General features: G+C 42.2%; 1 protein-coding gene across 2 annotated transcripts in view; it reads left to right on the top strand.

Annotated features, from left to right (window-relative positions):
* Positions 1 to 9,596: 9,596 nt before the first annotated feature.
* The window catches only part of LIMS2 (LIM zinc finger domain containing 2), a 90,477-nt gene continuing 78,217 nt past the window's right edge, over positions 9,597 to 21,856 (top strand). Inside the window, exon 1 of one of the 2 annotated variants that reach the window (XM_072613460.1) lies at positions 9,597 to 10,428. Coding sequence is in view for 1 of the 2 variants with exons in the window: in XM_072613459.1 (XP_072469560.1) it covers positions 17,413 to 17,423 (11 nt within the window). In the remaining variant the exon portion in view is untranslated. Of the gene's footprint in view, positions 10,429 to 17,289; positions 17,424 to 21,856 lie in introns of those variants that run through there. The other variant, XM_072613459.1, reaches the window with a different exon arrangement.

Here is a 21,856-nt window from a genome sequence, read left to right as displayed (position 1 = left end):
GGGGGATTGTGTATGATTACGTCCTTTTTTCAGTGACCTTTTAGAACATTTTTTGCTCTGGAGTGTACCACCTGCCATATGGTGGAAGCGGAGAGAGAGAGACAAAGGAGTAGGGAAGGAAAGCAGGGAGAATTCTGTAGGGAACAAACTGAGTATTTGTACCTCTGTGTGTGGCATAGGGAAGATTTTGCGTGTCTGGGTGTGTGTGTGTGTGACAGGTAAGATTGTTTGGGGATGGAGTAGCCAATATAGAAGGTAAAACAGACTGCACCATGGAAAAAGAAGAGACTAAGTCCTTGGGAAAGAGAAAACTCCATATAGATCTACTGGGTTGGGTAGGAAGGGATGAGGAGGGGCTGGACTGTGCAGTCAAATTGGAGAGGACTGTTCCACAGAGCAGCTGGCTGGAAGGGTGGACTTCCATTTATGAGATGGGTCCTCACCCCTTCTTACCCCATCTTGGATGAGTATTTGCATCCATAGAGGTGGAGGAAGTGGGAGAGAGCTTTCATAGGGGCTGATGAGTCCACAAATCAAAGGTTGGAAGGAGAGCCACAGAGGAAGTTTCCACTTACTGGTCACTGTAAGGTGGGGCAGAGTATTCTGTGCCTACTGGCACATACTGCTCAGAAGGTGGGGAGAATGGGATGTTCCACAGACAAAATGAAAGACTTAGGAGGACAGAGAGTTTTTGTTGTTGTTCAGTTGTTTCAGTCATGTCCTACTCTAAGTGACCCTATTTGTGTTTTTCTTGGCAAAGATACTGGGGTGCTTTACCATTTTCTTCTCCAGCTCATTTTACAGCTGAGAAAATTGATGTAAATAGGGTTAAGTGACTTGCCCGGGGACATATAGCTAGTAAGTATCCGAGGCCACATTTGAACTCAGACCTTCCTGACTCCAGGCCCAGTAGATTGCACCAAGATACATTGAAAAAGACATTCTTTCTTGGTGTAGAAATAGGAGGACATGACAACGCAGATAGTGGCGACCTGAACCTGGACAATAGAGTGGAAAACCTTGTAGTTCTGGATAATCCTCAGGGAAAACCCAGACTCTGATATTCTGGCTGAACAAGGCAGCATTACATATCAGCCTCAGACATGACACTGATGGTGTCCTCACTATTTTTCCAGGTCAATGCAGGTCTTACTGGCCATGCCCACAGCAGCTCCCACTTGGCAATGGGTACACATACCTAGTGGGGTAAGGGAGCTTTGGTGATTGCAGGGGGCAGTGCAGAAAATGATGAACCTCAACCTTCAGCCACACACCACATAGGTACTTGATGTGCGGTAGCAGGAGCAGCAATCAAAAGTTCTTCATGTTCCCAACTTTTCACCCACAAAGAATACACAAAGGGATGGCCAGCACTGCCTGGAAGAGGATCCAGCCATTGAGTAGTCTGCATAGTACTTGGTATTATTGGTGCTATAAGCCCGGAGCACAGGCACGAGAGCAGCACCATTGTCAATGACCCTGCTTGCACAGCTCCATGGCAGGAGGGGGGCTGGCAGCTGGGGCAGTGTCTATGTCTCTGGTGCCAGAGGGTCCTCAGGGTGAGCACCAGGGCCTGGAGGAAGTTGTCTCCCTGAGGGGAGATCTAGCCAGCTGGACACTGGGGCCACTCAGGGTTAAGAAGGTGAGCTCAGAGCCTATGTACTGCATGAATAAAGTATATACTCCAAAGTTGGCACTCAAGGCTCTCCACAGTCTGGATCCAGCCTACCAGCTTTAGTTCTGAATTACTTCCCTTTGTGGCTTGTAACTTTCATTCAAGGTGGTCTGTTCTTTGTTTCTGACCTCTAGACATGCCTTTGCTTACACCATCCCTCATATCTGAAATGGACATTCCTCTCCCCCTTCTCAGTCTGTTGAAGTCTCTCCTTTGTATTCTGTAGGAAGCCTTCCCTTTCTTTCCCCCCAGCCTCTAGGTGAAAGTGATCTTCCCCTAGCATTCAGTCACCCTCTCTGTACCATGTTTGTTTATGTGCCTGTCCCCTTCCTGTTAGAATTGTATACTCCTTGAGGACAGGGCTAGTGTTCATCTATCTTTGCATTCCTCATATTTGTCACAGTGCCTTACACATATAAAATATTTTAAAAATGCTTGTTTAATTGAGTTGAATCTATGCGTCAAATGGAAAGGAGCAGTGAGGGACAACTCTATTTTGGAGTAAAAGGTCATTTACAAAACACTGTGGAGGAGGGTGGAAGATTATCACCTGACCAAAAAAGGGAAAAGCAACTGCAGAGAAAACACACCTAAAGAAAACTTGGGGTGAAGAGTAAGGGAGGGAAGTTAGCTATAGTAGATCATCCTGAGGCTAGACAGTATGAGAGAGTTAATGGTGAGTAAGCCTCACAGTGAGAAGGAGCTGTGTTCAAATCTTTCTTCTAGCATAAACTGCCTCTGTGGCCCTGATCAGGTCACTGAAACAAAAACTAGAATGAAATCAACAAAAAGGCAAAATGGAACATATCTCTTAGTTTTCATAGTGATCCATTCTTTTAAAAAAATTATTACTATCTTTTGTTTTTTGTTGATTAGTCATTTCAGTTATGTCTGACTGTTTGAGACTCCTTTCAGGTTTTCTTGGCAAAGAAACTGAAATACTTTGCCATTTCTTTTTCTAGCTCATTTTACAGATGAGGAACTAAGGCAAACAGGGTTCAGTGACTTGCTCAGAGTCATACAGCTAATAAGTATTTGAGGCCAGATTTGAACTCAAGAAGAGAAATCTTCCTGACTCCAGGCTCAGTACTCTGTCCACTTTGCCACCTACCTGCCCACAAAGAGTTGTGCTTGCCCCATCCAAAAAGTCGTTCCTTATAACAAAAAATGACAAAGGAGAGGAAAAAAAGCAGTTTGGCAAAACTGACCAACATATCAACGGAATTTGATGATGTATAGATATACCCATAGTCCCTCACCTCTGCAAAGAAGAGAGAGACTGGCATTTTCTTTTATTCATTTCCTTTTACTTTTCAAATAACAAACATTTATTTTCTTTTCCCAAACCCTCTCACTCTAAAAGAAAATCTTTTTTAAACAAAAATGCAACATCAATTCCCACAATGTCTTTGTCCAAAAATGTATGATGTCTCATTCTATATCTTGAATCTATCACCTCCCTGTAAGGAGGTAGGTAGCATAGTTCATTAGTGCCCTGGAATCATGGCTGACAATTGCATTCTTCGTAGATCTTAAATGTTTCAAAATTGTTTGTCTTAACTCTGAAAGACTTAGGAACTCTGAGCAGTGTTTATGACCAACCACAATTCTGGAGGCCCAGTGAGGAAATGTGCTACCCACATCCTGATAGAGGTAAAAGACTCAGAGTCTAGACACACACGCACATACACACACACACACACACACACACGCAGACATAGACATATATATGTATTTATATCTATACATCTATATCTACCCTCTCTCCTTCCCATCCCTTTCTGCCACAGATGGAAGTATGTCTGTGTGTGTCTATATATACAGATATATAGACTATGTCTATATCTATATCTATTTATAGATACACAGATATATACATACATAAATATGTATATACATGCATGTGTATATATGTATGTATATGTGTGTATATGTATACATACATGTGTGTGTGTGTTCTGCTGGATAGTTGTCTGTTTTCAAAGAGAACTGAAATGACATCACCATGCTCATCAAGTTAACAGTGTCCAACTGTGGCTGATCAAACCAGTATAAGCTTGGTGTGCTCTACCACATGTTGGTCACAAATAGTCCATGTGACCATTTGGAGTGGAGTCTCTAAATTTGTGTATTTCACCTTTATTTTTAACTATTTCAGTTCTGTTTTGCTCATAGAGTATAGCACCTTGAGGGCATGCCATGTCAGACAATCCTGTGCCAGTATCTCCCATGTCACAAATCAGTTCCAAAGTTCTTAAGAAAGACCTTGACTTTCAAGGTCCTTGTTTTGCTTTTTGACCAACATGTGACTGCTTACCCTATGTGAGTTCTCCATAAAATAAGTTTAGAGTCAGTTGACTGGAGAAGTTCAGCCTATATCAGTTTCATGATGGCATGCTTGCTCGGGCTCTAGATGATGGATGATGCTCTCTTACTTTCCCAGTCACCAATAGCAACAGGGCTACATCCTTGCCCTCATGCTTTTCAGCATGATGCTCTCAGCCATATTGTCAAATGTCTTCAGTGAGGATGGACTTGGCATCAAAGTCAGCTATCGCACTGATGGTAAATTTTTCAACTTGAAAAAAGCTACAAAGCTGAGACCAAAGTGGCGGGACTATTGCTGCATGATTTTCTGATTGCAGTGTCTGAAGCTGAGATACAACAAAGTATGGATCAATTCTCTACTGCTTGTGTTAATTTTGGTCTAACAATGAACACCAAGAAAACACAAGTGCTCCATCAGTCAGCACCACACTATCCATATGTGGAACCTTTGGTTAGAGCAAATGGAGAAGTTTTGAATGCTCTGGATAAGTTCACTTACCTTTACAATGTTCTGTCGGATATGGCCAATATGGAAATCTGTTTCTCTTGAATAGAAATGTTTTTAACAAAGGTTTTGTTTTCCTTTTGTTCTCCATTGAGGGAGGGGGGAGAAAAGGTAGATTTTTTGGTGGTTGAAAAAATAAAATTTAATTAAAAAGAAAAATGTTAAACAACTTGTTTGTCTTTAGATGTTTTTATTTTGTAAATTGTTATCCTGGTTTTATTTACCTTGCCAGAAACCTTTCCAGGTTTCTCAGAACCAACCCATCCCCTTTTTTCATTTCTTATGTTAAAATTTTATTTTATTGATATACCATAAAATGTTTAGCCATTCCCCAATTAATGGACTCCTGTAGTTTCCAGTTCTTTGTTAGTACAAAAAGAACTGCTATGAATATTTTTGTACTTATAGGTCCTTTTTTCTCTTTCTTTGAGTCATAAGACTGGTTAAGAAAGTATTGCTGGATCAAAAGATATAAATAATGTAGTGACATTTTGGGCATAGTTCCAAATTATTTTCCAGAATGGACTGTACTAATTCACAGCTTGAAGCTGAAAAATGTAACATTAGCAGAGAGGAGACAACAAAACTGAAGACAGACAGATATAGATAGATAGATAGATAGATAGATAGATAGATAGATAGATAGATAGATAGATAGATAGATAGATGATAGATAGATAGTTAAAGATAGACAGATAAGTAAGTAAAGCATTTGTTAAGCTCTTTGTGCTAGGAACTGTACGATAACAACAACAGTAATAGCATCTAGGTAGTACTTTATGGTTTGCAAATCATTTTTCACATAAGTCATTTGATCCTTACCACAACCCAGGAGGTAGGTGCTATGATTATCCACACTTTGCAGATGAGAAAACAGAGGCTGAGGTTAAGTGACTTGCCCAGAGTCACGTAACTGGTTAGGTTTCTGAGGCAGAATTTGAATTCCATTCTTCTTCACTCATATTCTTCCTGAACATATTCTTACGTGGCCCTGCCCCTGATTCCCTTCAATAACTAGTCCCTTTACAGGAGAGCCTGCTGTCCTGCAGTGATACAGCTCTCATTCATAATCACTGCCCCCTCATCATCCCAGCACCCTTAAGGGTGGGAACCTCAAACAACTGGTAATTCTGACCTATTTTTATTATGAAACTCTCCTATGTCCTTTATTCCAATGTCTATGATTTAGAGTCAACTTTTGTAGATGCCAAACCTCATTCTGTGGCCATTCTTTGCTGTCATTCTGAGTCTCCTCAGCCCTTTCAATCTGCCCACCTTTTAAATTGTACCTTTTAAAACCTTTGTTCTATGTTTAACAAACCTCCCTTCATCCTAGATCTATTCTACTCACACTTTCCATCTTCTTGAACTCAGAGAAATCTGGCTTCTTCTGGAAGACACCGAGTCACTGGCCAACTTCTTCATGACTAGAGCCATCTCTTATCTACTGCCTCACCCTTAACTTTATTCTTCCTGGCCCATTAGGTGTGCCCATTGCTCTTCACTACTATATTATACAGTGAAACCTTTTTCACCATCGCTCAATGACATCTCCTCTTCCCATTCATCTATATCTCTCTGTTCAGATTCTTGTTGAAATTATCCACTAGCGTCCAGGTCATTTACACTCTTTTCTGAGAGTTCAACGTCTGGTTCACAGTCTTTCACCCTCCCCCAATGTCTAGCTTACATATGATGTCCCTTTAAATACCCTATCTTCCTTGGTCATCAATTTCTTTAACTTTCATGACCTACATCTTTCTGTACTTTACCTATGAGGATGGTCATACTTTTGATCCAACCATTACAAAAGTACTATCTCCATGATCTGAATTTCCTTTCTGATCTCTTCTTCTGCCTCAGATATAATCCTAGATCTAATCTTTGTCTTTACCAAGACTTCCAGTTTCACCACCCTGCTATGTTCTTCCAGACCATCATTACTGGCCTTTTCTTACTTTCTTCCCTTAACAACCCTGACCTGTAATTTAACCAGTTCAACTATCTGCTATCTTAACTCACTGCTCCCTTTTCTTTATTTTTAAAATATTCTTTTTAAAAATTTTCAGTTCAAATTTCCCTTCGTCCTCTCTCCCGTCTCTCCTCCACCCATTGAGAAGGCAGACAATATGATATCCATTATACATGTGAAGTCACTTTGCTCCTTCTTGCTATTGCTGCTGCCAAAACTGAACCCTGGGTTATCTCCTCCGCCTGCTTTCTCTGCTTCTCTGCTTCAATTCCTGAAAGCTACTAGAGAAAGTCCCACTACTGTGCTGATTAGATGCATTAGAAATTGATATTACCTACTCTCAACTGAACTCTCAACATGATATGACATGACATGACATGACAGTTCTTTCATTCTACCATGAATGTAACTCCCCATAACAGCAGCCCCAAACTTTGTCTTCTTTCATCAAACTCCCTCTTCCTTCCCCCACATCATGAGACCTAGTCTTCTCCATTACTGAAAAAACAAAGATCTTTTTTTCTCCCTGTTGTGTACCTGAAGCCCCTCTCCATCCTCCTCCTTTCTTTCCTCTTTTGCTTTAGTCTTTGAGGAAGAGATAGCCCTTCTTGACAAAGTAACCTTCTCTGCATTGCCCTTGATCCCACATCCTCCTATCTCCTTCAAGAGCTTTCCCTTTCCATCTCTCCTTTCTCTCTTTCATCTTCAAGCACTCCTTATCTACTGGTTCCTTCTCTGCTGCCTACAAACACAATTCTTCCCTATCCTTTAAGAAAAAATAATCTCTTCATTTGCCCCTTCCCTTTCCTTAAGCTATCGTTTTATATCTTTCTTTTCTTTCATAACCAAACTCATGGAAAATGCCTGCTACCCTTCTCGTTTCTACCTTCTCTTCTCCCACTCACTGGTGGCAATGCCTTTCTTTCTAGCTTTTCATTCCATCCCTTAACTGAATCTGTTCTCTTCAAGGTTACCAGTGCTCTCTTAACTGCTAAATCTGTTGGTCTTCTCTGACTACTCAGCCTCTTTGACCTTTATGAAGGTTTTTTAAACCTCTCCACCTCTTCTTCCTCTTTCTTCTCTTGACTTTTGTGACAGTGGTCTTTCCTGATTCTTCTCAGTCTCCTTTGTTGCATAATCCTCCATCTCCTATCTCTTTAGTATAGATGTTCCTAAGGACCATGTTCCAGACCTTATTCAGTTCTTTCTCTTTGCTGTTCCTTAATAATCTTATTAGCTCCCTTAGCTTCAATTATCATCTTTATGCAGCTGTTTAAAAATCTAGCCCTAATCTTTCTTCCATATCACCAGCCCTCTATAGCAAACTACCTACTGGTCATCTCCACCTGTTTGTCTCATCAGAGCCCTCCCTATGTTCATGCCTCCTCAAAACTTTCCTATTTGTGTTGAAAGCCCCACCATCCTTCCATTTGCTCCCATTTGCAACATTGGAACAATCTTTAGCTTTTCCTTTTTCTTCACCCAGAGCTAAAACTTGCATAATACCCACTTGCTTAGGCAGGAGCACAGATTGACTGAGGCAGCCAAGGACAGGGTCCAGTTTTTAAAAAGGAGAATGCATGTCTCTGTCAAACAGACCTTTCCAAGTGGAGATTTGAAGAAGAATAGGGGAGGCGTGAAGGTGAAAGAGACAGGGACAGGATAGTCATTGAGCCACACCAATTTTTTTCTGCTGTGGTGGACACTAAATTCTTGACTGTCCAGTTTAGCCATGTGAGAGCAGTTTGGATCCTTTTTACCTACACGTAGGGAAAATTGGCTGAATAGAATAAATCTGAGTGGAAATTTTAGCAGGGAGCAGCAGCTGGAGTTTGCAGTTATCTTGATGAGAGCTCCGTGCCAAATGTGGTTGGCCTGAAGAGTCTGCACAACCTCCAGAGAGACCAGAGGAGCATTAAAGACTCCACAGTGCCACAAATGGGAAAACCCTAGAGTAAACTATTACTTAACTCCCCCACGGGAGAAGCTTGGGGGAGAAACAATGTATGAGTTTTTGGCTTACCTGTTAGAAGATTTGCTACGTGGGCTGAGGATAATCACAGTCTTGGGGGCGACGCCATTGTTGGGTGTATTATCATCAAGCACTTATTCATTCCTAATATTATTTTTAATGTTTTAAACCAAATGATTTATATGAATTTATGAAGAAAACAACTTGTGATGTAATGAATAGAAAAAGTCAAAAGGAGGTTATCGCTGCGGCTGCTGGTAGCTGTTATATTAAGCTTTAATGTTTGCAAAGCGCTTTACAAATGTTATCTCATTTGATGGGAGGAGAGAGAGAGAGAGAGAGAGAGAGAGAGAGAGAGAGAGAGAGAGAGAGAGAGAGAGAGAGAGAGAGAGAGAGAATCAATCACATTGGGTAAATCCGTAGCAAACCCTTCATCTAAGGAGATAAGTACTGCTCTCCAGAAAGGGGCAGAGCTAAAGGTAGAAGTGGCTAGCTTCAAGGGTTGGGGAGAGTTTACAATTACCTCCAAGGTTTGTGACGTAGTATACACTTTGTCTTATCTCCATCATCCCCTTTGGTGTTGAATGGAAGGGATAATTATCCAGCAACTTACTTCTGTTGAACTAGAGGAGACATGACCTCAGTGTTGTGGATACAAAGCCCGATTTGGAGTCAGAAGATCTGGGTGTGAATTTTGCTTTAGATGCTTACTAGCTATAAGACAGGTTATATAGGTTTTCTATGCCTCAGTTTCCTCATCTTAGAGAAGAGGAGGTAGATCTATGACCTTTAATCCTATATTTCTGTGATTTAGTATTTGTCAATTCATGATCCAAAGACCTTTCCAACTCAAAGTTTCCATGAATTTTTCTTGGACTTGGCCTGTTATTTCATCAGTATAGGCAACACTGGATGAGGAACTTCATCTATTAATGCAGACTGACACCAACTCTACAATTTATTGTCTTAGAAAATTGCCTTGAGGCACTTAGAGGTTAGGTAACTTGCCCAGAGTCACTGAAGTCTGTGTGGGTACTTGAACCCAAGTCTTCGAGACTTTGAGACTAGCGCTTTATCCACTACACCAGGATAGATGGCTCTCCAGAGACATATTATTATAAATAATTAGCCATGTTCTGAAATATAATTTATTTCTGCCATTATTAATTCAATTCAACAAACATTTATTGAGTACATACTTTGTCTTGGGGGGCCTTTAAGGAATTTATGATTCACTTGAGATGGAGAGGATAAGATCCAGACCATCTAGAATAGCATTCATCCAAGACAAGTGAAGCCGGCCAACATATGGGGTGCAGACATAAATCCCATTCTTATTCATCGTTAATCATTAAGGATTCACCAAAACTCATGTAAAAATTCCTTGGTATAATCCAACATCTTGAATGATTTGGCAGCATAATCCATTCTAGTAGCAGCTGTCCATCTGTTTTTTTCTCTTCTTAGACTCTACAGTCTCTTGTGAGTTGAGAGGAATGGTGTTTCACACACACACACACACACACACACACACACACACACACACACACACACACACTCACACCACAGCTAGCAAGGCAGCTCCTCATGGATCAACATGATTTCCCCTGTCACCTACGTTGCAGTTCCCAGGGGAGATTGTCGAGTTCCTTCCTCTGCTTCCTACATCTCCTTTTGCCTGAGTGGGTGTATCTTGGTTCCGTTACTTTGCTCACTGGACTCAGCCCCCCAAGAAACTCCTGAAAAGGGGTCAGACTGCCTGGTTAGCCCTGTAAATTTCAGTAGCTGGGAGTTTCTCCAGCTGTTTCTTCATTCTGAACTTCACCCACCATGCCAAAGTGCAGGGCCTGAAAGCAGCTGTGATTTTTTCTTGCGGGAGTTGCTGGCAGTGTTTGTGGAAGGAAGTAGCAGGCGGAGTCCCCTCACCAGGAGCAGCCTGGATCCAAGCTGTAGGAGAGAAGCAGCGTGGAATCTGTGTGAGACATTTAGCTCTATTTGTGTGAAATTTATACCATCTCTGTGGGGTTTCTTCCCATCTCTGTCTTCGGGCCCTTATCTCACTTTTGCTCTTATGTTTTTGTGTGCTGTCCTTGGAGTGCGATCGTTGTGGTTTCTAATTTTGGGGAACTAGAACAACTATACGGTGGAATGTTCTCCCAATTAGATCACATAATCTTGGGAAACATTATCAAGGAGATTTCAAATCAAGGCACTTAGATCATTTATCCAAAAGGACGAAGCATTTGACTGGAAGAGAAGCCATTTGGACATAGATCAGGTCGGTGACTGACTATAACATAAAATAATTGGTTTTTATTTCATGGGCAGAATTTTATATGGAAAGATTAGTTGTTCTCAGACTTCTATTAATACATTTAAGAGTATAATACACAAAATAAAATAAAACAAAACCAATCAGTGAACTTTCAGTTCATGTATAACAAGAAAGTGGTAACACTCCTAGGCAGTGCCAAACTCCTTCCTCTAGACCCCAATTTTGATGCATGTTCAGTGATCAACAACTTCTTTCACCTCATGTCATCTGCAGACAGAATATAGGAAGGAGAATATAGGAAAGAGTATGAGAAAACTGTAGCATCTGAAAAAGAAGTACTTAGAAATAGAGAGACACAAAGAGGGAGGAGGGGAGGGAGGAAGAGAGGGAAAGAGTTGTGCCACCTATGAGACAGACTGTTTTATCAGCTAGACAATAAAGGTTGGGTTGAGAATCTTTATTGATAGTAATTGGTTTTCAAAGAAATTGCAGCATATAAGGGTTTGCAAGTCTATGGAGTGTATTTACAGTGAATTAGGGACTTTTAACTGAAAGGGAGTGACAATAAGAGCTGAAAACTTGAAAAATTTGACATTCTTGTGTGCCTATATGTAACTTTGACTTTTGTCAAATATTCCTGTGTCATTGAGACGCAAAGGAAAAATGCAGAAACTTATCTTCCATCCACATCTGTAAGATCTGCTCCTGTCCATGGCTTGCTGTCATGGGTAGGGAAAAGACTCTAGCCCTAGAGATGGGGAAAACCCCTTAGGAAACTGTATTCAGTGTTAAGGAGCTTTTTGAAATGCCCAGATGCCAAATGCCAAACTGTTTCCCACCACCACCATAGACAGGTAGCTAAGTTATCTCAGAAAATGGGCCTCTTTGTCCAGAGTCATCACTAATGGTTTAAAAATAAAACATACGAAGTCAAGTAGCAAGAAAAGTACTCAGACTTACTCGGCCGAGACCCTGGGATGCTGAGGACACTGTCAGGATGCTGTACCTCAGGGGTAGGTGGAGTTCACCAGGTGTGAGCCATCAATTCAAGGATGGAAGAGGGAATGCAAACTCCATGGAAGCTCTTCCTGTTCTAATTAGTTATTCTTTGAAACCAGGTACTAAGCTAATTTTAAAAAATAATTTTTGAAAGAATGTAAGTGCTGCCAGTGCCCTCTAAATTTTGGGCAAAGTACTGATCACCACCCCTTAGTTACAGCTTTGCTTCCACACACATTCCAACCCACACTCTATAACTTTGCATCTTCTAGGACAGATAGAGCTATGAAGTAAATTATTCCAGAACTGATCCAGGGTTTGGCAGTCTGTATGGGATAAAGCAAGGTGTCCTATGGTACAATGCTACCAACAACAGAGGAATGGAATAGTGGGAAAAACACTGGACTTTGGAGTCAGAGGACCTGGGTTCAAGTATTATCTTTGCTGTTTAGCACAGGTGGGACTTTGGGTGAGTCATTTTATTGTTCTCTGCCTCAGTTTTCTCATTTTAAGAATGAAGGCATTGGATCAGGTGACCAATAAAGTCCCTATCATTCTAGGTCCTATGATGCCATGAGTAGCTTACATCATCACCCTTGATCCCAATGGAGGATGGTTAAACACTTGTCCAGTGAAACCCAGTAGCCTAGTATGGAGGCAGCATGGTTTAGTGATTAGGGCACTGGATTTACAGTTAGGAAGACATACATTAGAACTTTACCTTAGATCTTTGTTAGCTGTGTGCCTCTGGCCAAGTCACTCACTTTTATGTAAATCAATTTCCTCATCTGTTAAACTAGGGGGTTGGACTCAGTGGCTTCTAAGGTCTTTTTAACCCTAAATTTGTGATTCTTCTAAGAGAATTTATGTTGCTTCTATTCATCTCTTGAACAGTTGGCATTTACACCTTTTGGAAGGTCTGGTACTTTGAGCCCAAGCTAGACAGAAAGGGAATAATACGTGAATGGGATTCTCACTAATCTTTTCAAAGGTTTTCTTTTGTTCCCTGAATTATTTAATTGTACCCAGTTTGTGAGTTCTTTTTCCTGGCAAGAGTCAAAGGAATTTTCTTTGCTGAAGCACTGTCTCTAGCCAGTGTTCTCAGACTTCTATTAATACATTTAAGAGTATGATACACAAAAGAAAATAAAACAAAACCAATCGGTGAACTTTCAGTTCATGTATAACAAGAAAGTGGTGACACTCCTAGGCAGTGCCAAACTCCTTCCTCCAGACCCCAACTTTGATGCATGTTCAGTGATCAACAACTTCTTTCACCTCATGTCACCTGCAGGCTCAGGGATACCTGTGAGAATATAGAGAGAGCATTTGCTCTTGGGCTGGGGTAGGGAACTTTCGTTTCAAGGCCACAAGGCCCTCTAGATCCTCAAGTGTGACCCTGTGACTGAATCCAACCTTCACAGAACAAATACCCTTAACAAAAGGATTTGTTCTGTAAAACTCTAGGAGCTTGAATTAACTAATTCCTCCTCTGGTCTAAGAGAATTAGCCATCAGAGAAGAGGCAAGTCAAGGATTTCAGTGTCAGGCTTGCTAGGTTAAGCAGAAGCACTTGTGGCCCAGGGCCAATTTAACATTTCCTGGAAAATGAGGGTAGGGCCACAAAGGGGGTTATGAGACACTCCCTACGTAGCAGCTCTTTGTATAAGGGAGAACTTGTTGATACTTAAGGTTTTCTGAAAATGAAATTAGCTGCTTTAGTACATAGAGTTCCTCAGCACCAAAAGTGTTCCAGCATTCTGGATGACCATCTGATAACTGATTCCTCTGTAAAATGAATTAGATTTAATAATAATAATAGTTAGCCAGCAATTATATAGCACCTACTATGTCCAGAACTGTTAAATGCTTTACAAACATGATCTCAATCCTCAAAAACAACTCTGAGAGGTAGGTGCTGTTATTATCCCCATTTTATAGTCGAGGAAAGGGGCAGCTAGGTGGTAAAGTGGATAGAGTGCCTGGCCTGGAGTCAGGAAGACCTGAGTTCAAATTGAGCCTCAGACATTTGCTAGCTTGTGTCACTTATCCCTGTTTGTCTCAGTTTCCTCATCTGTAAAATGAGCTGGAGAAGGAAATAGCAAACTAGTATCTTTGCTAACAAAACCCCAAATGGGGTCATGAAGAGTTGAACACAACTGAAAAAGACTGAACAATAATGACAGTTGAGGAAACTGAGGCAGAGGGCAGTTGAGTGACTTGCCCAGGGTCACATAGCTTGTAAGTTTCTGAGGCTAGATTTGAACTTAGGTCTTCCTGAGTCTAGGCACAAAGCTCTATCCACTTTACTTTAATTGCCTCTAAACATTCAATAATCTCTAAGGGTCCTACAACCCTCTGATATTTCAGAGGGAATTGTGTTCGTCCTTCGTTGCCAAAGAAGACTATGCCATCAGAGAAATGATGATATGACTTGCACTTAAATTAATGAATTGGTCAGAGAAGGTTGAACCAAATTAGCTGTGAGATTCCTTCAGGGCTGTTGTGAGGCACAAAGGAGATAATGGGGGTAAAGCACTTTGCAAACATATTAGTTATTATCATTATCAGTATTAGCTCACAGTGATCAGGCCTCTCTCCTGATGACTGAACTTTCTATTGCACGCCTGCTGAGCCCAAGCACTGTTTACAGAGCAGTACACGGACATGCAGTTAAATGTTTAACAATGGATGGGGGAGTGCAGGGAATGGATATTTATGTATACTTTAAAGTTTAATCTACAGTATTAATACTTTCTTAAATCTAAACAATCAACACAACAATAAATCAAGCCCTAATTTGTAGAGACAGCTGATTTCTGAGGTATAACTGCTAATTCTGAAAATTTAACAGTCGGCTCTTCAGTCACTTAGAGCTGGCTCCAGCACACCCCTGAACCCCTTCCACTTCAAAGATTCCACATTTCAGAAACACAGGATGAGCTTAGAAGGAACTTAAAGATCATCAGATTCAACCTCCTCATTTTACTGCAGAGAAAACTAAGACCCAGAAAGATGGCATTATTTGTCCACACTCACTTAGCTACAAGTGTCAGAGTTAGAACTCAAACTAAGTTCTTTCTCTAAATTCAGGGTTCTTTCCACCAGTACCACTTATTCCTCTTCCTTTCTTTTCTTTTTAAAATAAGTTCTTATTTGTATCTTTGCTTTCATATCACCTACATTTCCCAATTTTTCTCCCTTACTTTCCTTCTGAAAATGCTATAGAGAATGAAAAAAAGAGAGAAAATCCAGTTCAGCAAAACTAACCAGCACATCAAAAAAGGCTTGATGATGTTACCTGTAGCAGTGCATACCCAGAGTTTTCTGCTGTCTCTTCTCTGAGGCCTTCTGCCCCTTCCTAAAGAGTTGGTGGGAACCCTCAGAAAGGCAATCCCCAACAGACATCGGAGCATATGGTGTGTGTTACAAGTCCTGGGACACAGCTGTTATTCCAGACTATCATCAGCTCCATGTTTGCCAGAATTTCCTGGATTCTGATCCAAGCTTCTTTACATTTCAGTTTATCAGGAAAATATTTCACTTAGTACTGCTATTCATGAGTAATTTAATAAGATCAGATTTAGAGTAGAAAGCCGCATGACAGGTCATCAAATTCAACCTCTTTATTTTACAGATGAGGAAACTGAGGTTAAATGACTTGCTGGAAGTCATACAGGGAGTACATAGCAGAGCCAGGATTCGAACCCACACTTCCTGCTTCCAAAATCCGGCATGATTCCCACCTTACCATATTTCATCCTATCCCTGCATCCAGTTTCTGCCTTCACTAATCCTATCCAGCATATTAGTCTAATCTTTCTAAGAGCCTGGCTTTATCATGTCTGTCTCCTGCTTTGGAAGTTAGAGTGGCTTACTGTTACCTACCACATCAGACCCAAACTTCTTTTAAATCACTTTCAAAGTCCTCAAAAATTCAGCCCCCTCCTACCTGTATAATCCTGCGTTCCATTACTAACAGACACCAATCATTACAGTAAACTTGGTCTTTACCCGCTTTTGTCCATACTCTGTTCTTTCTTGTTGGTTTGTTTTGTTTTTGTACCTGGAACTATAATTTCATTGGTTTACCGGGGACTTCCAAGGAGGAAGCTACCTCTAAGGATAAACCTTCTCAATTTACAATTCAGTGGCTTGCCCTGGGTCATAATAGCTAATACAGGTCAGAGATGGGACTTCCCATGACTTTCTAGCCACTAAGATTTGATGCTTACCTCACACCATAGTCATTCTCATTTGCTCCTAAGTGCTGGAAATTTCTATGAAATGCTTTCTTCCATGGTATTAGGACAAGAGAAATTGACACACACACACACAGATAGATAGACAGATGCTCATTCTCCTCTGAGATCATTTGCCTTCTACCTCTCTTCATCAAGGTAGTAATCATATTTAACTCTGTGAAGATGAATTATTATGTGTGTGACTATTGAGAAGTGTGGAAAATCTAGGCGGGGCAGTGGATAGAGTGCCAGGCCTGGAGTTTGGAAGACTCCTCTTCCTGGGTTCAAACGTGGCCTCAGATACTTATTAGTTGCACAGACCCTTTGCCTCAATGTCCTCATCTGTAAAGTGATCTGGAGAAGGAAATGGCAAACCACTCCAATATCTTTGCCAAGGTTGGGGTCACAAAGAGTCCAACTCTTTGTAAGGAAAAGAATTGTGTAAAAGACATGGAAATAGTAGTAACAACAGCCACATTTACAAAGGTAGGTGGTACTAATATTATAATCCTATTTCATAGAAGAGGAAGCTGTGATCAGAGAGAGAAAATAACTTGCCCATGGTCACACAACTATTAAATATCTTAGGTAGGGTTCGAACCCAGCTCTCTTGGGCTTTTTTATGTCTGTCCTCTCTATCATAGTCGTTTCCCTCTTCCACACAGCTACAATATCTGTGACTATGTGTACAGCTTTCTAGGTACTATCCCTAGGGCTGATGCCACAGAAATCTGGATAAAGAAAGAGTAGAAAAACGATGACAAAACTTTTTCCTTGAGTATAAGAGTAGCGAGGATGGAAGCCCAGTTAGGAGGCAGGGTGTGGCTCGGAGTTCCTCGTCCTCACTCTGCAATTCCTCCTCGCCCGGAGCTTGGGCCCGGGCAAGACCAGGGCTGGGGCTCTGGGATCCGCTGAGGATGCTGGTCTCCCTCATTACTTCATTCCCTTTAAAAGGAAAACTATGATCGGAATCCGGGAGGTGGCGAGGGGAGGCCCTGCCTGGGGAGAAGGACGTGACTTAAACACGGCCGCCGACCCAGTTTAAGGCATCCCAAGAACCCGAGTGCTCTGTGTGCGTGTGTGTGCGTGTGTGTGCGTGTGTCTGTGTGTCTGTGTCTGTCTCAAAGAGTGACGAAGAGGGGACGGTTTGGAGGATGGCACTAATATGCGTTAAACAGAGGGAGGGAAAGGGGGAGCCCCGGGAGGAGCCTGCTGGGCGGCCTCCGAGGGTGGGGCGGGAGGGTCCCCCTGGGTCTGATACTGGGGGTGGGGTGGAGGGGCGAGGTGTGGGGGCGGGCAGGGCCGGGCTTCCCCTCTCGGGCGGAGCTGCTCTTTCCCTTTTTTGGGCGGCTTCTCTCCCTGCAGCTGTTGCGGAGTCCGAGCCCACCCGGCTCAGCTCAGCCCAGCTCAGCCCGGCCGGTCCTGCCCAGGGAAGCAGCTACCATGACGGGAAGGTAACGTTGCCTCGGGGGGGATGTCAGGGACCGGGGCTAGGATGTGGGTGAGTGCTGGGAGGGATGCTGGAGGGTGTTCCCTTTTTCTGGTCAGTGACTGAATACGGGATCTACTGTCTCTGATCCGCCTGGGGAGAGACCCCCTATAGCAGTGTGCCGGCACCCCTGGGGACCCCCGGGATGGGGGCATTGGGAGGGAGGCGAGCTTGATGTCTGACGGCCACGCTGTCCGCAGCTCTGGGCGCTGCCTCGGACCCCCCCCTAGAGCTGGGTCCGGATGCCACTGTCGCTCCCAGGGGTGGACAGTGAGCTCCCCTTCCTTCAGACCGCTTGGTTCTCTTGTCACCCTCCAGAACCAGAAAGGGAGGATTGGAAACCATCTCTTGCACCCCCGATCGGGGATCTGGAGTGGGAAGAAGCCTCGGACTAGGCAGGGGTCAGAAGACCTGGGTGTGAGTCCAAGCCTTGGCCACTGACTGACTAGCTGTGTAATCCTGGGCAAGTCAGCATTTCTCTGAACCTCAGTTTCCTTCTTTGTAAAAGAGGATGATTAAGCCCGCCTGACTGTGAGGGTCAAGTGAGTCAATATACCCAAAAGAGCTCTGGAAAGTATTACACTAAAAAAATGTAGCTTATTATTAACGTTGGGTCAGAGAACTAGTGGCTTCACTAAGCTTATTGGGTGGGGCAGATCGGTCTGCTCTCGTCTGGCTGCCTGGCTCCTAAAGAAACACCCTGGTAATTGCCACCAGAACAGGCAACTGGTGTACAGGAAAGGCAGTGGATCTGAAAGACCCGAGGGGTGAGTTCCGAATTTAGACAGCTCTTAAACCTCTTTTCCTCATCTGTAAGATGACGAGAGAGGTGTAGTGGATTGAATACTGGGCTTGGAATCGGGGAGATCTGAGTTCAAATTCCACCTCTGACACTTACTAGCTGTGTGACCACGGGAGAGTCATAACTTCTTGGACACTCAAATTACCTCTTCTGTGACATGAAAGGGTGAAACTAGGTGATCTCCAAGGTCCCTTCCAGTTCTAGAACTATTATCCTATGAATTTGTTTTCCAGTGCACAGCTAGAAAGTGCTGGAGCAGTACCTAGAACTCTAGAGCCTCCTAGTCTCTGTGCTACAGAGTAGTATAGAGGTGAATGGGAAGTCAGTGGTATTTGTTTGGTTCCTTTGGGGGAATGAGTAGGATTGCCATTTAATTTACCATTTGAGTTCTAGTGATAGGCTTAGTTATCATAAGGAAGAAGAGATTTGTTCCCGTCCCAATTTAGTCAGTCTGTAGTCATAGGTTTAGTTTGCTTGGGACCTAGATTAAGGTAATGGAGGAGAAAGTCGATGAACAGACATATTACTATGGTGGAGAGGCGAAGAGACTTCAAATAGGGCAATAGATTTAAGCTTATTCTGCTCAAAAATGTTAAGACTGTGACCAACATTTGCCCTGGAGAGTTATGCTTCAGTGATTATATGAGCCCTGTCCTTGTGTTTTATTACATCCTGGAGAACCTTGGGTAGAATTACAACCTCATTATCTAACAAGTTCAGTTCTTCCAATGTAATTTTTGCTTCTCTCACCACAAATCTTCCCATTGGTGGTCTCTGTTCTGTAACTGTCTGCCATCGGAGCTCAACTAACTTTTGGACATGTCCTTGACCACTCTCCTTCTGCTGAGTTATGAGATGGTACTGGGCGTAGCAGGAGGAACAGATGAAAATATAACTCCCCTGTGAATTGGACTCTATGTTCCTTCTTTGGTTATTGTGGGAATAGCAATGGAGGCCGCAGCACTTGAATTTCCGGACTCCCAGACTTGGAGACCTGCACTCTAGCCTTTGCATCACACTGCTCTAGATCAGGGGTCCCAACAAGATCAGGATGGACCATTAGATAAAAAGAGCCTTAAGTGATAAATCTTTGAATCAGGTGCTTTCCCCATCCTGTTCTTCAACCCTCACATCCTTCTTCTTGACTTTTGGGGAGATTCCTGATGAAAAGGGTAGTTGCTCCTGGTGCTTCTTTCCTTGTAGAGCTCCAGGACTTTAGTTAGGATTCCTCCGTACCTACACCTCCTTTGTAATCTGAACCATTTCTGAAAATAAAAATACAGAAATAAATTGGGGCCACTGGTTTTTGATCCATTCTAATTGCAACACCAAAAATGAAGAGGAAAAAAGAAGCCCTTTCCATTCAGAAAGAAGGCAACTAGGCAAAAGCTGTTATGTGGGCATATTTATCGGTCACTTTTTCCAATAGCACAGTCATCAACATCACCAAATTGTTTTGGGCAGTGACTAGTAGTCACATACTGGGCTAGATCCAGAGAAGAATAGGACACCACCCCTGTCCCTGAGGTTGATAATGTTTCTGTGTTGGGTAGATAAAAGACTATACAAAATATGATATATTACAGGATGAGAATCCTAGGAGAGTTAAATGAAAGGAGTGATCTTCAAGTGAAACTTTGTGGATGAAGTGGGACTTGAACTGGATCAAGCTGGATTGGTTAAACAGCAAGGAAATAGTTTAGAAGTCCTACAGGAAAGAGTTCTGCCAATTCAGTAGGTGGCACTCTCCTCTCTAAAGTAATCACACCCTCCTTCAATTTAGTTGACATTTCACTGCTGGTCACCTTAGCCAGTAGTCTGGCAAATGTGTATGACTGGTTGGGTGGTCAGAAGAGGGACTTTGTACGGATGGGTGAATACAAAACCATTGTCACCAGTGGAAAAAGAGCAGTCAGGGCACTACCTCAGTATAAACAGAGAACTTTGCAAGGAGAAAGGAATGAATTCAGTACAGGGGATATGACCTCACCTTTCTTTCCTACCTGACATAAATGGGGGAGGAGGCAGCTGCATATCTTCCCAGGTATACCTGGGAATGATGATGATCCTTGTTAGTTTACAGGGAGGCAGCTTGGCAGTGGAAAAAGCACTGGCTCTGGAGTCAGAGGACCTGAGTTCAAATCCTGCTTCTAAGTCACATATCCTCCCTGGATCTTAGTCTTATCTATCAAAGGAGCAATTTGGATTAGATTTGGATTCTGAGGGTTCACTCTATCTTCAACACACAAGACATTACAAATCCAGACTCTAGGCACCTTCACTGGCTCCCCCCTATTCCTGGGATGTCTGTCTTTTCATCTCTGTACTTTGGTTTCTTTCAAGTCCCAGCTAAAATCCTATCTTCAAGAAGCATTTCCCCACCCCTGTTAATGGTAGGGCCCTCTCTCTAAGGTCATCTCCCCATTTTTCCTGTATACATTTTGTTTGTACATGCTTGTTTGCATGTTCTTCCTCCTTGAAGACAGGGGCTGTCTTTTGCCTTTCTTTATACTCCTAGGGCTTAGCACAGTGACTAGTATATAGCAGGCTGTAGGACCCGATTTTAAGAATACCCCAAAGGACCAAACTGCTTCAGTTGATTAAGTGAAATAAAAAAAAAATCCATTAAGCAAATAAAATAGATAGCAGAATGAAAATTTTTGTTTTCATTCAAAATTATTAAATCTGTTTGCAAGAATTTGTTTTTGAAGTGTTCTTACACAGGTAGGCTGAACAGATGAACCTGTTTGCAAACTGCCTACTTCCTTTTCTCTTTTACACCTTAACCCTTCAAGAAAATGAAGGCCATTTATCTTGAGCTTGATCTCATCAATTCACCACCTGCACTGTTAATTCATTTGCTTCAGCCTCTCAGGAAGAGGTAACTCTTTTGGCGAAGGCTATATATCTTGTACTGGTATTCTAGAACCAACCCATCCTTTCTCACCTCCTGCAGGAACCAGCCCCCTCAACCATTCCCCCGCTCATCTTCAATTTCATTTCAATGCAATTCAACACACAAATGTTGAACACCTACTGTGTTTAAGGCACTAAATGCTTAATTGGGATAAAAAGACAAAAATAAAGTAGTTCCTGCTCTCGGGGAGTTTAATATTCCTTCTTCTGTTCATTTCTTTTCATTCATTGGCTCCTTTCCTGATGCCAACAAACTTGCCAGGTCTCCTTCCACCTTAAAAAAAACTCTTCACTTTATCTTTCCATCCCTTCTAGTTATCATCGTATATTTCTTTTCTCTTTCACAACCAACCTCCTAGAAAGGGTTTACGTTTTTTCCTGCCTCCACTTCCCTCCCACTCACTTCTTGTAATCTGGTTTCTAACTTCATTCAACTAAAATTGCTCTCTTCAAGGTTACCAACCGCTTCTTAACTGATAAACCTAATGACTTTTTCTCAGTACTCATTCTTCTTGACTGATCTCTTCTGTAGCTTTTGACACTCTTAACAACCTTCTTCTCTTTGGTATGGCACTCTCTTCTCCCTTGGCATAGAGTTTGCTTTCTCTCTTGGCTGCTTTATACCTGTCTGTTTCTATTTTTAGTCTATTTTGCTAGATCATTATCCATTTCCCACATAC

This window comes from Notamacropus eugenii, chromosome 5 (genome assembly GCF_028372415.1).
Source record: "Notamacropus eugenii isolate mMacEug1 chromosome 5, mMacEug1.pri_v2, whole genome shotgun sequence".
NCBI lineage: Eukaryota > Metazoa > Chordata > Mammalia > Diprotodontia > Macropodidae > Notamacropus > Notamacropus eugenii.
The sequence above is the reverse complement of the archived record's forward strand: the minus strand, read 5'-3'. Positions and strand labels throughout refer to the sequence as shown.